This window comes from Seriola lalandi, unplaced genomic scaffold (genome assembly GCF_002814215.2).
Source record: "Seriola lalandi dorsalis isolate HSWRI2012SDOR001 ecotype SW California unplaced genomic scaffold, Sedor1 jcf7180002054689, whole genome shotgun sequence".
NCBI classification, from domain to species: Eukaryota; Metazoa; Chordata; class Actinopteri; order Carangiformes; family Carangidae; genus Seriola; species Seriola lalandi.
The window spans coordinates 1,244,410-1,262,439 of NW_019525242.1; the positions used below are offsets into that span (position 1 = coordinate 1,244,410).

Below are 18,030 nucleotides of genomic sequence, written 5' to 3' on the forward strand. Positions count from 1 at the left end.
GTGTGTGTGTGTGTGTCGAGGTCATTTATTTCAGCTGTGTCTGTGTGGATTACTGAGCCGAGGAATGTGCATCCGCAGAATACTCTGTTGTGTCCTCAATCCATTATAAACGTCTGAGCGGCAGTGTGAGCATCCGTAAACTGGGTCCGGTTAATCTGCATCGTCCTGCTGTCAGGAGGAAAATGAATGTTTGTGGTGCACGATCATTTAGATGGCATATATTTAATAAACAGTTCCCATGAGATAATGGCTCACCTTTACCCGCTTTACGGAGCGTTTCCTCACGACGTGTTGGGTCTGATCGAGTGATGTGCAGACGGTTACTCAGCCTGCAGTGTGTTCACGCTTTATTGAAACGCGTAAAAGCCTTTAGATGGGGGTAAAATTACGCAGGACCTTTTAAACGCGCAAATTAGCCTGTTATTATAATCGATTGTATATGATCATGCATGCATGACTCACTCAGCGGTAGACTATACATCCAGGGACTGCTCAGTCTACCAGACTTGGCGTTCATTCTATAGATTGAATAATCGCCGCTAAAGTACAGGAAGGTATGAAATGCACTCAGGCTGTTTCAGATTGATTGGGCTGGAAATCAGCAGTGATTCAGCTCCATTCAGCGCCGAGGCTTTGATGTAAGCGGTGGTCACTGGTTGCTAAACCATCTGCATGGTTACATAAGCAGCAGATTTGGACATGCTGGAAGTTTGTGGGCTGGACGGTGAAAACGAAAGAGGCGATGATGATGATGATGGTGGTGGTGGTGGTGGTGATGATGTGTAGGAGGAGGGTATGATGACGATGGTTCGCTGTATACTTTGCAGAGGAAAGACGCACTGGAGTCATTATAAGGGAGGTGACAGAGCAGAGGTAACTCCCAGGCTGAAGCACATCATCGCAGCAGAGGCTCTGGACATGAGTGAACTCGTTCTGTCAACTTGTCAGATTTGATACAGTTCTGATGAAGCTTTACTGCGGATTTCTCATTGATTCTGCAGTGATGAAGTGAAGTGTTTACACAGTCTGTTATGTTTGACTAGTTTCATTTCATATTGGTGAACAGGAAATGATCAGATAAACGAGAGATGTGACTGTGTAAAAACAAATCAAAAAGACAGAAAGAAAGAATAAACATTAACAGGTTTTATGTGCTGTGTCTTTAAACTTTGTACCAAATAGTTTTACATTTTTAAAACCTTAACCTTAACAAAGTTTGACAATGTTCCTCCACAATATCTGCTCAAAACAAAAACTAGACATGGTAATGTTTGTGAAACTAAAACAACTTGAAGGAAAAATTGTGGAGAAACTGAATAATGAAAAAAAAAAGGCATCGAAATGTGGCCTGGCAACACAGGCAAGCTGTTCCACAACCATCATTTACCTTACTTACAAATTCTACTAGATACTGATTGGTGCACAGAAGCACATGACATCACCTAGAAACTGTTGTAACTTTGCCAGATGATGTTGTGTTCACAGACACAGAGGTTTTTAGGGCCTTTTAAGCTGATCTTGTCATGGTAACCCTCAGATTTTATCTCACGGCCCGTTGTCTGGGTCCTGACCCCAAAGTTAGTAACCACAGCTCTAATGTTCCCTGTGCTACATGAACGTCACTCCACTCTCTACAATGACTTTGAATGTTTCCAGGAAATAAATGCAAATTGTTTTGCGAACTCTTGATCATAGTACACAGGGGTCCGAATGATCGTAAATACCACAATCATCCTGGTAAAACTGGATTCTTACCTCACCGTCCATGCATGTCAGCTCTTGGGACACTTTGGTCAGCGAACGCGTCAAAGCTGCCAGTTGGCAGCGTCGTCAAACGAGTCTGTGAGGCCGTTTTGCTTGGACATCTTCCAACTGCCCGGACCAACACTAAATACATGAGCTGATTGTGCAGCGGGACTGTCGTGCAACCCATCACATTCAACCCCCTAAGCTGTCATGCTGAGGGTTTACTGCCTGAGTCCAGCAAGCAGTTATATTGAGTGAGACAAAGGTGTTGGCGGCATAGCTCCCAAAGCCCTGGCTATCTCCATGGTATGGTAGGTCTGCGCTTAATGCAACAGCATTTAAAAGGTTGCACCAGTAGAATCTCATCGCCGTTACGGTGTCATACAGTAGCTTTAGGATCACCTCTTTGCAGCCAAACAGCAAAGGGCTGATTTTCTATCTACATTCTATGTAGGAGCAGTTGTTGTCATATTAACATGGCTGCGGTGACACTGTATGCCAGTGTATGTGTGTTAAACCGATGGTATTGTGAGGCACTACCTTCCTGGCAACCCACACTGATGAGTGCAAAGACCACCAGATTCACAGTGACAAGAGTAATGACGATGCTGATGAAACTTAACCCCTCATAAATCACCACGGCACACTGGGCTCCTGCACCCTGCTCCTTATTGATTGCTGTGTTCTCCGTCCTGTTGTGGACACAACAGCAAGCGCTCTCACGTTTATTTAAACCAATTCCATATTCCTCCGCCATCTCGTACTGTCCTCCAAACGCATTCAAGTCCAACCTTTATTGTGTTTCACCTCGGATGAAATCAACAACCCATGTATGCATTATATGTTTCTTCCTGTCGGCCTACCTCAGGCTGAGGTTATCGTATTACACAAAAGCACAATGATGTACATATGCACCGGTCCCAGCGATCGCCGCAGGTTCTGGATTCAGTTTCGGGGATGTGAGACCTTTTGAGGTAATTTTTCCGCTCATACATTATGGAGGGTCAGTATTTTTTTTTCCCCATCCAGTTTTTAATTTCAGTGCACCAGGTGCCTGACGCCACCCCTCATGTGTTCATGTCTCCAGAAGCTGCATCTGAGTGTGAGCAGTGCGAGCAGCAGGGCTTTGTGGAGGATAGAGGACAGTGGAAAGAGGCTGTGCAGTGGTTTCTAAGGGTGTTCCATGTTTGTGTGAGCTAAACAAACCGTCAGTGACACAGGCTTCCTGATTTACTGTGTGGGAGGGGGCTTCTGGCATTTGGAGTAGAGGAAGTAGTCCCTGGGAACCTCTGTGTGTGTGTGTGTGTGTGTGTGTGTGTGTGTGTGTGTCTGTTTGTCTTCCAAAGGTGAACACGCAGTACTGTGTAATTGTTACTCACAGAGGAGTATTGAACCCCGGTCATTTTGCAGACTAAGGTCTTACTGTCCCATTACACACAATTACCATACTCTACCCTCTGAGATTTTATAGAACAGTGCATTAATGAATCATTTGTCTAGCCTCCTGGAGGTGTCGTGGGACCAACTAGACGAAACACTGGTGAAAGGAGGTTCCCACCTGATGACCCCAAAGACATGTTAGTTATCACTGCTCATTAGTCTGTATAGCTAAATTAATAGTTATCATAGGACATGTTAAGCTTAGGGAGCTATTCACTGAGTCTGGTCCATTTTCTGTAGCACAAGCTTTGTGTTTATCTTAAATAAAAAAAGTAAGTGCAGAGATCTCTGGGTTTGAACAGCTCCCTCTCTCCAGCCAGCGCACACCGCTTTGGACCCATCTCCCACTCTGCATTTTCTGCTGCTGTGAGCAAATGTCCGCTGCAGAGATTTCTGTTGGATCTCCAATTAGCCAACTTACTCTAGTGTGAAAATGTGACTATTATTATTGTCAAACCCAGGCTGCCGTAAGCTGTGCCAAAAATCCTCTTCATATTAGTGCAGTTAATTGGTTTCCAAGGTTAATAAAAGTCCCAAATTGCTTAGTTCCCTTTTTTTAAAAAAAACACAGTGTATTATTGTCCATGTTCTTAATAGTGGCCATTATCACAGCTCGCAGCGTGACCTGTATGAATACTCTACTTTGACCGGCTGGAGGCCTTTGATTATTTTTTATTAAACCAGAAGGTTGTATTTGCCCTTTGACGGGCAACACCTGCAACACATAATGTCTAGCTTAATTTTGCTAGCTAAATATTTATTAGTGGAAATAAAAGGCCAAATTAATTTGGACCCTCTATTTTTTAAAGTCCAACTGAAATCAAATAGCCTGTTTTTTTGTGCTCTCCTCCGACAAAAGGCCTAAGGATAGAAATGTATAAATGTATGTTGTTGTTGTTGTTGTGTGTGTGTTTTTGTTTGTTTTTCTGCTGTTTCCATTTGAAAAGGTTCTATCATGGGCCGACTACACAACACGAGGACCACAGACGTTGAACAAACCGTATTAGCTTTCCTGCTAATGTCTCAATCTTGTGTAACTTAAACATAATCATATCAAATCATTAGGTCCTTGACCTCAACTCTTTAACCATAATAAACATCCATCTGGGAGAAAGTGCACTGCTAACTGCTAAGGTCAGTAGTTGACATGTAGGCCACTGTGTAAGTCACTTAACTTTCATATTGCTCCCTTGCTGGTGCTCAACGTGCTGGCTGCTGTCCATAGACACTGACACTGACACGCCCCCTCCAGCTGCTGACAGTAGAGGAGCATTTCTATTTACCCGTGGGCCTGTTGTCTCCCTTTTTAGTAATGCTAGTAAGAAAAACTATTAGCAGTAAATTTAGAAACATCACACAATTTTGACTTTAATTACTGATCAGGATTTCAGTATGACCATAAATGGCCCCGGAGGTAGAGTGGTGCCGTCCGCTAACTGAGAGGTTCCTGATTCTTCCAGTCAACATGTTGAAATGTCCTTGGTCAAAAACGTCCCAAATTACCCCGGTGTAACATCGGTGTGTGAATGTGTGCGTGTGGTATAGTAAGCCACTGTATGAATGTCCATAAGCCTAGAAAAGCGCTACACAAATGCAGTCCATTTACCATATGACTTCAGTTTCCCCTAATAGTGATCATTTTTTTCATACATCGGTGACCCCATTCTCCTCTTTAAGTCGCTGTTTGTGCCTGTTCATGAAATAAAAAGATGTTTTATATTCTTAGCTATAATCCCACCTTACATTCAGCACTGTTCTGTTGGCTAAAGTGAGTGGTGGCATGTGTATTACGGCTGCTATTTAGAGCTTTAACGATTAGTGGAATTAATTATGCTATTATTAATAATGGCCAAACAATAGCAAATTAAACAGCAATTATAAATAATTTCAATTATTTTTTTCATTTTCAAGCAAAAATGCGATAAATTTTCCGGTTTCTCAAATATGACGGTTTTCTCTGTCAGTTGTGCAAAACCAGCCAATTGGAAAAAGTCACCATAGCGTCTGAGAAGTTGAAGACTAAACAATTCACAGAGAAAATAATCAGCAGATCAATAATTAAACTAATTGATTTACAGCCCTGCTGCTGTTGTATGTTGGCACTGGTGGTTGTTTTCAGCCCCTGATATTTCTGATCCTTATACTTTATTTTCATAGTAGCTCACACATGTAAGCAGTTAAATGTTTTTGTAACACAAACCCATGGCATACAGAGCAACTTGAGCTTGCTAGTAGTGACGTGAATGCCTCCCTTAGAGGTCAAGTCTAGGGCCCACAGCAGGCACATGGAGGATTTTCCTTGGCCTCCTTTGAGCCGTCTTAAAACAGCTGTGAATTTGACCGAGCTCCAGAGTTATTTCTGTCGTGGCAATACCAATAGGGAACCACAGACACCAGTCCTGGAAGACCCTGTGGTCACTGCTGATGTTCTCAGACTCCAATAAATTCTAAAACAGATGTAATAATGAAATCAGACAGTGGGATAAAGCTTTTCAAATCCCTTTTCACCTATATATTGTATACATTTAATGAATTTTTTAATTTCATTTCATTATAACTTTTCTACCAAAACAGTAAGGATGCAATGCATAAGTGAAACAATTACAACTGTCTTACAACCTCACCCCTCTTCCATGTAAATTTTTTGTTTGTGATCAGTGTCTGTAGCAAAGTATGTCACACATCTCACCTTGGGAATTGGAGAGTCCCTTTTACTGACGCAGAATGTGAGTGTGACATGGAGCTTTGGTGTTGTTCAGATGGATGAATGACACTGGACACAGGGAGGATTAGTGAATGGTTCTTGACTAACTCGCAGAGAGCTCTCCCAAAGGCCATCTTTGCGGGTTTCTGATGTTTGCACGCACAGCCGGAAGAGAAAAGAGCTAGTAATTGAGCTGAAGTATCGTTGTTGAAATTCAGAGATATGAACAACCATTTTCCTATCCCCAAATAAAACCAGACAGGACATGTAAACACCCATTTAAACTCTTAAAAGTTTTTGGCCTGAAAATCCCCTTCCGGCTGTACGCCAGTTTAATGACTGCTAATCGCTGCAACAAACACAGCCGTGAGACGAAAATCTGTGAAAAGCAACAGCCAGTATATGATGCATAAATATCACACAGAGAGTGAAAAAAAAAAAAAACCCTGCTGAGAAGGCTTAAGCTATTGTGTAAAGCTTCCTGTCAGTGCACTTAAAACACTTGACAAAGAAACTCTAGTGACCTGTGAAAATGTGGCTCTATGTAGTGGAAAGAATTGGTAGAATTAGCCGCTCTTTCCCACCAGACTGTACTGTATGCCTCAGGTTAAAAACTGAGCACATGCTCAGCAGGCTAGACTATTTTAAACACAACCCAGAAGCCCTGGAGCTACAGCCGAACATTTACACTAAAGAAAAGGAGAATTACTAGCAGCTATGCAGGTGCAACGCGGCGATGGAGCCTGGTTTATTTTTAACTATGTATTTGTGCTATTTCTTTCATGGGACTCCAGGCCTCTGGACTGGGATCATTTTCTCTGGTGATACCTTTTAGATCTGAAGACAGCCGGGATGTGTGCGATGTCTTTCCTATGTGCGATGTTTAAATAATGATGGCATGGTACAATGTCACTTCATATTCAAGGGGGAGATGTAACGTTATCTTCTCAGCAACTGATGGCAGCCTGTTCATCAGTGTTTGGTGTCTTCTTTTAAAGGAATAGTTTGATATGTTGGGGAATATGCATATGCAAGTGAGATAAAAAGATACCACATTGATTCACACGTCTGTACTTAAATATGTAATTATCATGCTACAGCCAGGAGGCAGTTAGCTTAGCACAGCACTAAGACTGACAGGGGGTGACATCTAGCCTGGCTCTGTCTAAAGGTAAAGTAACATAATCTACCTGAGAGCAGAGCCTCTAAAGCTCACTAATGTTACACTTCATTTATTTCATTCAGACAAAACAAAGTGTAAAAACATCATCAAGTTTGTGAGAGTTAAGAGTTCTGTGCAAGGCTTTGGCCAATAATAATTTCCAGTTTTGTATAGATAAAACAACTTAATATAAGGTGTTAATAAGTTACATACTTTTGGTCAGAGCGCAGCAGTGGTGAAACAACTTAACTTAAGTAAAAGTACAAACTACCTCATTACCTCAAACCCTACATTCACTGAAGTAAAAGTATTATCAGCTAAAGTCACTTATAAAGTGACGTTTATATTTTTAAAAGTAAAGGTAAAAGTTTGTGATGCATATATTCAATGATATCGTTAACTCTGACAGATCAATGTGTAAGCAGATTTTTACTCTTGTAGCTCGTCCACATAAAGCTGGTGTTTGAGAGCTGGAAGGTGACAGGAGAAAACAGAGAAAACCAGATGGAATGAGCCATAATTTGTCTTCAGTGGCTCCTTTTGATTAGCCGTCTGGATGAGGGAAGATTGATGAACCAACAATACTCGCTGCATGTGTTAAGTAAACACTGGGTTCAGTGTTGAGGACAGAGTTTTCTGATGCTAAGCAGTCATCCTGATACAATAACATCTCTCTATCTGTCAGCTGTGACTGCTGCCCACTGTTCCTCTTTGATAATGCTGCTGTGTTTGGCAGTTTTTCAAACTGTTCCCATGGCTACGTGAAGTAACTCTGGATTTTTTTGTGACTCATGTACCAACGGAAGAGTTCAGACATCGAATACTTGGCATCATTTGGACATTTATTAGCTGCTTTGTGGTGTTTTGAAAACTCACATTAACCTGTCAGATCTTTTTCTTCACCTGTGTTACCGTTTTTTTTTTTTTTAATGGATGCTTCAAATCGCAGTTTGATCATATTTTTCATTCATCTTGTTATGTGTTAATGAGGATGTGAAACCACACACTTTTTAGAGCCAGCTATTTGGAGCACCCAATTCCTCCGTGATGGGTTTCAGCAACACCTTTCTTTTCTTACACAGTGTTGCCCTAATTGCTACCAAACTTGGCAGGAACTCTCCGTGGACTAATCTCTCACTGTACACAGCTGCCAAAATACTAACTGAATGATATGAATCAGTGAAATACAAGAGACTTAATAACAGTTTGGCAGAAACACATTCAGATCAATTGAAATGTGTTAAAATGTGACAAATTTTAAAGCTGCAATAATCAATATTTTTATACTGACAATGGATCACTGACTATGTGTCATGTTAATGGTGTCGCCGGTAGTGATGAAAGCCATAGGTAGTTGTCGCCACACTGTGCTGTGAGCACCTGCTCATCAGCACCAAACAACAGACAAAGTTAGCAAGTGGCTAGTGAACATAATGGTGTATTTAGCAGCTAAAGACACAGATATTTTTCTCAGGAGTTAGTCTGAGACCATGAGCAGCTAATAAGGTTCCAGTGATACCAAATATTCAGTGTCTGAACTATTCAGTTGGTACATGAGTCACAAAACATCCAGAGTCCTTTGAATCAAAAGGAGAGTGAATATTAGACTTGGATTTGTAACGCAGACAAAAACACACACTCTAAATGAATGAATGCCAAAGATGCTCTGTGTCTGTGGAATGTGAAAATAGGCAGATTAGAGCTGAACATGTAAATAAAATGTTATTGAAATTGTAATGTGCCAAAGTGCAATATCCAAATCGCAGGAGCTGCAATTTTTTTTGGATAAAGGTAAATTGTGTCACAACATACTATAAACGAAGCATTGTGGTGCAGCAGAGACGCCTCGGCCTATAGATCATACTCTCCACACGTAAAGGAACATGCTTGTTTGGTACAAAACCCCAAAATAAATCACATTATCATCATCATTTTTAGATTTTTTTTCTTCAGTGAAAATGAAATGCAAAAACAATCATTCCAACTGAAATCATGACTCATATCCAAGCATCAACTTCCAGGGCTGGAAAATGAAGCCAACATGGAAGTACCAAAAACTGCAGTTTGAATCGCCGCCTGAGGCTTACTCCAAAAGCGAGTAAATCCTCATAGACTCCCATGTTCAAATGTCCAACTTTACAGCAGAATTAAACATGTTTACAGCTGGAGAAGGATTAAGGTTTGATCAAGGGTGCTGGGTGCTGTTAAAAAGTAAAGTTCATATTAATGGTTGGTCTTTGAAGGTATAAGAAATCCACATGATGCACTACATGTCCATCGACCACACACTTACTCTCCGCCTCACTTTGAAAAGGACTCGCAGTATTCTGCTTGGATCTAGACGAAGATGGTGTGCGACAGAGTCTTTCAGTATTTATAATTCCTCTGGATACTTGGTTGCGTCATCTGTCCTTTGACCATACAGCCTCAAGGCTTTGAATGACCATCGAGACTTGCTGTATCTCTCCCATCAGACTTCATTTATAATCACAATATTTAGCACCAGTTTGAACCTCTCTTTTTTTCATTTCCTCATCAGCTACATTAGTATTAGACCGTAGTGTTTTCTTCTCCTCAGCACTACAGTCGTAAGTAGAACCGTGTGCTTGCCCAGACTACGTTGGCATGATGGCGATGAGGGCGTAAGTGCAATGACATGAATACTCAGGCATCTGTGCGCTGCAACACTACTGGAAGACAGCCTCCCTGTTGCCATGTTAATGCAAAGAACATTGCATCAGTCAGGGCGGGTGGACCGAGAGCTGAGGAGGTCTTTTCATGCAACAAAGCCAACTCCTCCTCCACATCTGTGTCGGATTGTTATTGTTTTTCCTGACATCTGGCGATGCCCTTGGCAACTTGAAGGCTCACATGAGGATTTTCTCTCACGTCCTGAGCTCGCTAACATCACTGACAGAGATGTTTAACCTCTAATTGAAACATTTTTGTTCAGTATCATGGGAAAGACTTTCCAAATGTTATTTTGGTCTTGCTGATTGCGATAAGAAAATTTCAGAGGGGAGAGACAGCCAATTATTTTTTTGTTTAGAATTTCCTGTTTCATTGATTTGTAATTATATGGTTCAATAACCAACTCCTATTTTGCTCAATGATATGAAAATGACAGAAAACAGTGGGAAACCAGGCTGAAACTAATCATTACCTGTCCACACTTTCCGGTCAGAATCAACATCAATTTTCATTTATTTTTGTTAAATAAGAGATGACATACAGGTAGATCTTTTTTTTTCTTTAATAAAACATATGTATGCACAGACAGTTGAGCTGGATGCAGGGGATCGTGTTGCTCATTAGTGTGGAGGGATGTGCTGCACTAACACCTGCACTCCTCAAGCTGTTTCACAACAAACATGTTTGATGTTAAGGTAAAAGAAGCTTAGCTCAGAAAGGACATGGACCAGGGCCACGTGTTGCACGTGCTGCTTGAAAAGCGAAACTGGGCTTGTCAGTGTCTAATGAAACATGTAATGTTACTGAGTACGCTGAGGAAGAGTGGACTGGTGTTAGTAAGGGTCACATTTGATCCTATTCTTATCACAGCCTGTGTTTTCCTGAGGTTAGGAGACTGCCTCTCCGTTTCCAGCATGAGGTTGAGAGTGAATTTCAAGAACTAGCACTTAGAAATTCATCTGATGGGACGCAGCACACATATACAGAGTATGTTGAAATATCTCAGTGGGAGCATAGTGTGTTGTGATGCTGCCAAAGGGGTGGTGTAAATGCTTAAATCAGCACATTTTATCCAGCTGATCACAGTTTTTTCTTACATAGGAAAGTGCGTTTTTTTTTTTCTTCCGAGTCGTTACGTAACATCTCGTAGCAGCTTCATTAAAGATATATCGCGTGGCCCTGGTTAGATGGTGACCCATGCTCCGGTTGAACTTGCCAAGATAACTTTCATTCACCATCTCTCGACCTCAGGTACTGGACAGTTTCCCAGCCACTGAACTACTCTGTTATCTGCTGTTACTACTTGGTATAGCCCAACTCATACTACATTTTTGAGGCCAATGCTATTGATATTGATGTTTGGGAGTTTAGAAAAATGAAATATAATATAGTAAAATAAATAAATAAGACATGCATAATGTCCTTAACATTTCACAGGTGAAAAATTAACAAAAAAAAACAAAACAAAACAATAAAAAAATAAACTATGTAATGGTGATAATGTTTATAAATTACCTGCGACTTAATTTGGCTTTCTGTACTGCAGTTTCTCATTATTTACCAGCTGACATATACAACAATATCAATGTACTGTGTCTGCAATAAGATAATATAAGCCGTTTACTGGTCTGGCTCTGTTAGTTGTAACTGTGAGGAAAAGAAAAAAGATATTTGATCCTCTACCGGAATTCAGAATTCTTAGTCTTTAAGTGCACTAGGCTGTGGCTGCCAGAGGGGGGCGTTAAATCAAGTCCAGTCAATTTTTATTTATTCACATTGGCTAGCGAGCCATGCTGAACGGATAATTGTGTCACCACACCATCTCACGAGTATTGAGACAAAGCATTTCTGATTTGACACTGTAAATTGAGAAATCGTGGATGAATTTAAGGCTGTTTGCTGCCTCAAAGTAACAATAGGTTGTAATTCAAGTGAGGCAGCATCTTCGCTAATGAATCTGGCAGTGTCGATTTTACAACGCTGTTTAGAATTACACTACGTAGGTTGAGTTTGAATTAATTCAAGCAAATTCAAATTAGTTTGGTTTCATTTAAAGGTGACGTTTTGAAAAAGTTACAGCCCGACTCAAAATAGTTCTTTGCATATCTTCATAAAGGAAGATACAAATAGTTTTGAAAATGCTATAGGCTCCATTTATATTCTTATATACTATAAATCTGACACGACGCTGCACCAGAGGTTCCCTATCTCCTACTGTTTACCTAAAATGAGTCATTAAGAATCCAATCCAAAAGGCACAACTGTGCTGTTTCCCGTGCTGGGAATTTTCTTGTTTCATGTCTAGCAAACATAGCAAACAAAAGATATTTACCAATCTACCCCGGTGACCAGTTTCGTGTTTGGCTTTCTAATAACACAATCATTCAAACATTGCTGTGCAGCAGCACGGTATTTATTTTTGCCCCCTCACCAGATGCTCCTTGATGCATCAGAAAGATCACTATCATCTGAGATCGCCTTAGCTTTTACTGAATGGGGATATTTTGCTTAGTATTTGCACTGAAATAAAAAAAAAAAAAAGGGGGGACTTGGGGTTCTCCTGCCAAGGAACAGCTGGGGAACTTGGCAAAGGGTTCCTCAAGTCTTTAGTTCATTTGCTCGAGTGCACTGCCACTATTACAAGAATATGGACCATGCATATATAAAATCTTTAATACATAGTTTAATACCTCTTTTAAGAGGTGGGGTCACTTGCAGTAGAACATGAACATGAGTTTTAACAGGCAGTCAGTGCAAAACCAGCACATGGTTCACGTATTGATTGTTGTGCTTGTGCGAGACTTCATCAGTTCTTGAGGCTTCTCCCCTCCCCAGTTAAGTCTGTATTCTGATCAAAGCAGTAATGATGTTGTAGGCTCTCGCCAGCCTAATGGACCTCCGAATGCCCCTGAGTGGAACTTGTGGTATGGGGCGCCAAACATCCTGTAGAGGGCAAAAGGATCTTTACAGCACCGCACAACATATCTGCAGGAACAGTGGGAGTTGATAAGTACAGGCCGAGCTCTGGCACTGCCCTGAGAAGACAACAGCTGTTATGCATAGGCTGTTTTTCTGGGTATCGTTGTGTGTGCTGGCGGATGTAATAGGTGATGTCAGCTCTTGTGCAAAGTGTACATGACTAACCACTTGTGTGGAACACTCTTAGGTACTACAGATAATAGCGGACCACCCACAGTGTGCACCGGTCTGCGGTTGGTTTAAGTTGACCCAAACAAATCAATAATCAAGTGTTGTGCATCTGTGACGGTTGCTCTCTTAGCTTTGAACTGCATTTAGCAAGAAAAATATCTGTTTAATCTATTTAGGAAGTATATAATCTATCTATTCATTTATCTATTCTTTCTTTTTTCTTCATCTGGTTTGCAGCCATCATGTCCTGATCTGTGTAGTGGTAGGGGAAACAAAGTGTGGCTTATGTTTTGGTGTGATCTGTGCTGCTGTAGCTACTACCAAACTGATGGATTTTCACATGATAGACAACCAAAGAAACACAAATAGTTCTTTGACCTCAGACTACTGTAGAATAGAACATAAGTGTCCTTCCCATAGATTTTCAAATTGTTGTGCAGCCACCCAGGACAGGGCAGCAGAGGATTTTGGCGACATTTTCAGGAAGCTGCAAACAATAAAAGCAACAGATTATTTCTCATTGGTTTTACATTTTAGGAGCAACAGGTGCCAACTTTATAACTTTGTCTCTGGCAATTATCCGATAGCCACATTAGACATCTGCAAAGTTATCATTAAGCTAGCAGCTATGGCTAATAATAAAACGAACAACGTTAATGTCGGAGCTAGGCAGCAAATATTATCAGTCCTGCCCGTCTGTAACAGACGGTGTTAATTTAACAGGATAACACAATGATTTGTGTATGAAAAGTGTTATATTTGTCTCCCAGATTGAAGCTGAGAAAAGTCGACCAGAAACTAGACAGAAACAGCAGCAGCGTGACCAACCAACTCTATTTGATCAGCAACTAAAATATGGTGACGAGAAGCACAGAAAATAAACAGGGCTGTAGCTGAATACATTTGCATATCATATATATACACCTTAAAATAAGGTTACTATTGTTTTTTTTTTTTTTGCACTACCTCAGACAACCTAAAATACTGTTGTCATGGATGTTATTGTTTGTATTGTTCTAATCTTTATTTTGTGGTATCAAATATGGTATAGAGTATTTTCCTGGGTATCGGTATCGAGTTTGAAATTGTAGTATGGTGACAACCCTAGCCTAAGGTTAGGCCCGGACTTCCCAGTACCAGTGAACATAACTTGCTATTAGACGGAGACAGGTTTGGTTTGGGATCCGCAGTATTAAAACCTTATACTCTGTGTACTTACTGTCATTTGTTTTGAATTAGAAATGACAAAAGACTTTTACGCCCAACCATTCTTCATCCTTTCATGTCATCATTACCCAAGGCTATGCCATTCAAAATCATGCTGTCTGGTTTTCACCATGTTTTTCTATTTTGGCTGTGGAATACCAACACAATACCAATCACAGTTAAGCTACAGCATGTGCTGAGTTGTTTGCCACTTGTCAGCAACATTAACTGCTCAAAACATAGTGTTGTTTCTCCATCATAAATAGATTATTTGTGGCAGAAACGAACAAAATGTCTTACTGGAAATTCCCACCATGACAAATGGATTCTATTCAGATGGGAATGGTCATGGTCTTTTGTTGACCACCTTTAGGATTTGTTAAATTTCAATGTATGGCCACTAAAAGAGAATCAGCAGCCAAAGAAAACAGGATGAGAGACAAATCTCAACTACTGTGGCTATAGGCATCGTTCAAGCAGCAACTGGGAAAGCATTCTTTACCGTCTGTTCTCTGTTGCCATCTCACAAGCTATATCCTCTGTATCGCTATGCTAATGTATGAAGCACAGCTCTTGCCAAGAAACACCCGGGGAACTTGGCAAAGTAGAGCGCTGTGTGTGTGTGTGTGTGTGTGTGTGTGTGTGTGTGTGTGTGTGTGTGTGTGTGTGTGTGTGTGCGGGCGTGCGCGCGCGCGCATGTGCATTGTAGTCTGTTTGCATTCATGCACGTGTGACAGAGCAGCTGATCTTTTCCTGGCTGTTTCTAATTTGCACATCATCATAATGTTTTACAGTCCCCACTTTCAGTAAGCCCCTCCCCCCCTCCCTTCCTCTCCCCAGTGTAATGCTGCTTAACTCAGAACAGACTTGTGGAGGCACGAGGCCAGTTGCTCTGGAGACTGAGCTGCAGGGAGGCTGGTGGGAACCAAACGGGTCAAATCCCTCAGTGATGTACAGACTGGTGACCCCCTGCTTTACCTCCTTTATTCGGAGGCTCATTTATTCTCAAGCTTTCAGCGGAATTGAAGCAGCTTAAAATCCATTAAAATCCAATTACAAAACATGTTATGAACATGTTTCCAGGTTTACAAGCAGTGGAGGACAGGTGCACATCAACATATCATGAGGGTAGAAAGAACATCACCACAATATCATGATGACTTATATATGGACACTTTCAGTATTAAATGTCCCATTTGGTCCAAAGGTAGATGTCCATGTGTTTTTTTTATTATAAAGCACAAATGTATCTGCAAATATATCTTCTTATGGATCAACACTTCAAATAAAACACAGGAAAAGGGTAAAGTATGGGACCTTTCAGAAAAAAAGCAACTTGCTGGAAACCAGTTAAACTCTTAGATGTAGACATAGCTCTTGCAGTTATTGAGAAATATGTTGTATGTATCCTAAACCATGAATGAACAGCATGCCCCCCCCCCCTTTCACTCTTGTTACATTATCATGTTTGACATAGATGTAACAAGACAATTCTGCACTCTGAGCTGAAGGTGCGCTTTCTTTCTTGCCATATTTCACATTTTCAGTGTATAACCTTAGAACTTTCTCTTCATGGAGTTTATGGCACAAAGACAGACATTCATGTTGATCTCCTCATGAAGTCTGAGTTACTCTGAACTGTTTTCAAATTCCCTGCGAGGATTTCCCCCAGAAACCCATTCGTTAAAAAAAAAAAGGCTAGTGAGGATTTTGTGGCTTCATTGTGAATTGATTGAATGGGACACTGGTCGATCTGCAGCATAATCAGCAGCTCCTCTGTTTTTGCTCCTCATATTTCTCTTCACTTTCTCTCAGCAGATTCATATTCTGAGCTGTCACAAGCTGTTAAAGAATAACCCTGTTTCTTGCTTACTGCAATGAACAGTAGGCACCTGTAGAAAAAAAAAAAGAAAAAAGATCTTGTGAAGTATGAGAATAAAATCCTGTGGTTCAAAATTACGAGCCCTAAAACACATCTACATCTTCTTACTTGTCAATTTATCATTAGTGATAGAAAATAAATACTTGTGTAGGTAAAGTTGAAGTCCCTGCATTTTGTAAATATTTGCCTCTTGGATTCATTTTCCTATCTCCCTGTTGCAGTGTTGGTTTAGCTGTTCCATTCCACCACATTTAATTAGACTTCAGATGTTGCAAATCCAAGTAATGACATAGTTCCTTTGGGGTATGAAAGACGTTATTAAATTTCACTTTTGAATGAGATGTAACCCACTCCTGCGAGCCGTGTGTCATCCTGGGTTCAGGTTCTCTCTCATCCCTGCTGATTCTTTTTATTCCTCAGCTGCCTGTTACAGTTTCACGCCGAAAGCAACGCTGCCACATGAACTTAGCCTGGTGATTTCCTATCACTGGGTGCCAGTGTGGAACTCTTGGCTCATGCTGAAATACATTTATGGAAAAAATAACACATGGGCATGACTATTAGCATCACGCAGAGCCTCTTTGATAATGAAACATTAGAGGTAGCAGACATGCTTAAACTAAAGCCACCTGAGCATTAGCGCTGCCACTGTCTTGAAAAGCAGATTTGTACAACCTGAGGGATGTGTCTCCATTTGAATTTTGTCTCATCTGCTATGCAGCAGCCGTGCCGCGAAATCGCAGTGGCCCGCAGCTTTGCCGCAAACAACTTTCTGGGATTCTGCTTTGATGAGAAACCAATGTCACTTTAAAAAAAAAAAAAAAAAAAGATTATTTCAAAAGTGCTGTCACATCTGAGAATTTGTGAGAGTGCAAAGGAGATACGGCTCCCAAAACGCACAGCAGCAGTGAGGTCATGGGTCTCAGCTGTGCTGTTAATCCAGTGAGTGCAAGTGACAGATGAATGAGATTTTCCTAGTCCCTTTTAAATTTTACACACCCATCAATTAAATCGATCCGAAAAAATCTTGTGTATGTTTCTGTAAATAAGTCATTATGTGTGGGCTATTTAGCCTAGGTGTCGCAGCATTTCAGTCAGAGATAATGATTTTTATTTCACTTTAATGATGGTCTCCATTCCAGATCTGCAGCTGGGAAACCGTCCACCAGCTCTGACATGGCCAAACGCAAGATGGGCAGCATCGGACGGAGTTGGATGGTGGCACTCGTACTGCTGTGTAATGTAGCAAAGGTAGGCCAGCCTGCAGGCACACAGGCAAACAAGCAAATACTGAAAACACACACACAACATACACTTCATAGAATAGCTTTATTTGTGGAGAAATCAAACATAGGAGAAGCTACATATATGTCAGAAAACACAGCAGATTTTCTTTCGTTTTGTCTTTTTTTGGAAGTGCCTTTTGATTCAGTGAAAGAAACAGCTTTGTAGTGATGGATCACACGATTTATCTTGCTGTACCAATGCACAGTATCTAAATTTTACAAATATTGTAGTTAACTATGACTAGCTATGACTTAGACCAACCTGTTCAGACTTATTTACAGAATGTTGAAGATTTTCCAAAGGATTCAAAAGCTGCTTCAGGTTGGTATCTGCTGTGTAATAAAAAAAGCTGGACACATCTGGTTGGCAGTGGCTCTGCATAGATGTCATATTTTCCATTCAGCGCAAATGGATTTAATGGAAGCTTGTGTATGTTAGACTCCCTTTTCAGGCATTCCAAGTAGGATGTGAAGACTGTCTTACTTTAATACATCCCCGCTGAGTGAGAATACACAGCCAAAATTGGAGTCAGACACAGTCTTGCACGTAGATACTGTTAAGACCGTCTTTCTGTCGGGTCTCACCACAGCTGGACACAGTACTGGAAATTATATTCAACTAAAAGAACCATCCCTGAAAAGAAATTTTTCTGGGTAGAAGTAAAATTATTTGTGTATAAATGTACTTAGATAAAAATACAATCAATGTATACAATGTATATAGGCGTATATACATTGATTTTCATATATATACACCATTCCC

General features: G+C 40.8%; 1 protein-coding gene across 1 annotated transcript in view; it reads left to right on the forward strand.

Moving 5' to 3' along the window:
* calcrla (calcitonin receptor-like a) overlaps positions 1-18,030 on the forward strand; it is a 30,024-nt gene that overhangs the window by 1,483 nt on the left and 10,511 nt on the right. Inside the window, exon 2 of the mRNA XM_023423173.2 lies at positions 17,124-17,232. Within this exon, the coding sequence (XP_023278941.1) occupies positions 17,158-17,232 (75 nt within the window). The 5' untranslated portion in view covers positions 17,124-17,157. The remainder of the gene's footprint in view (positions 1-17,123; positions 17,233-18,030) is intronic.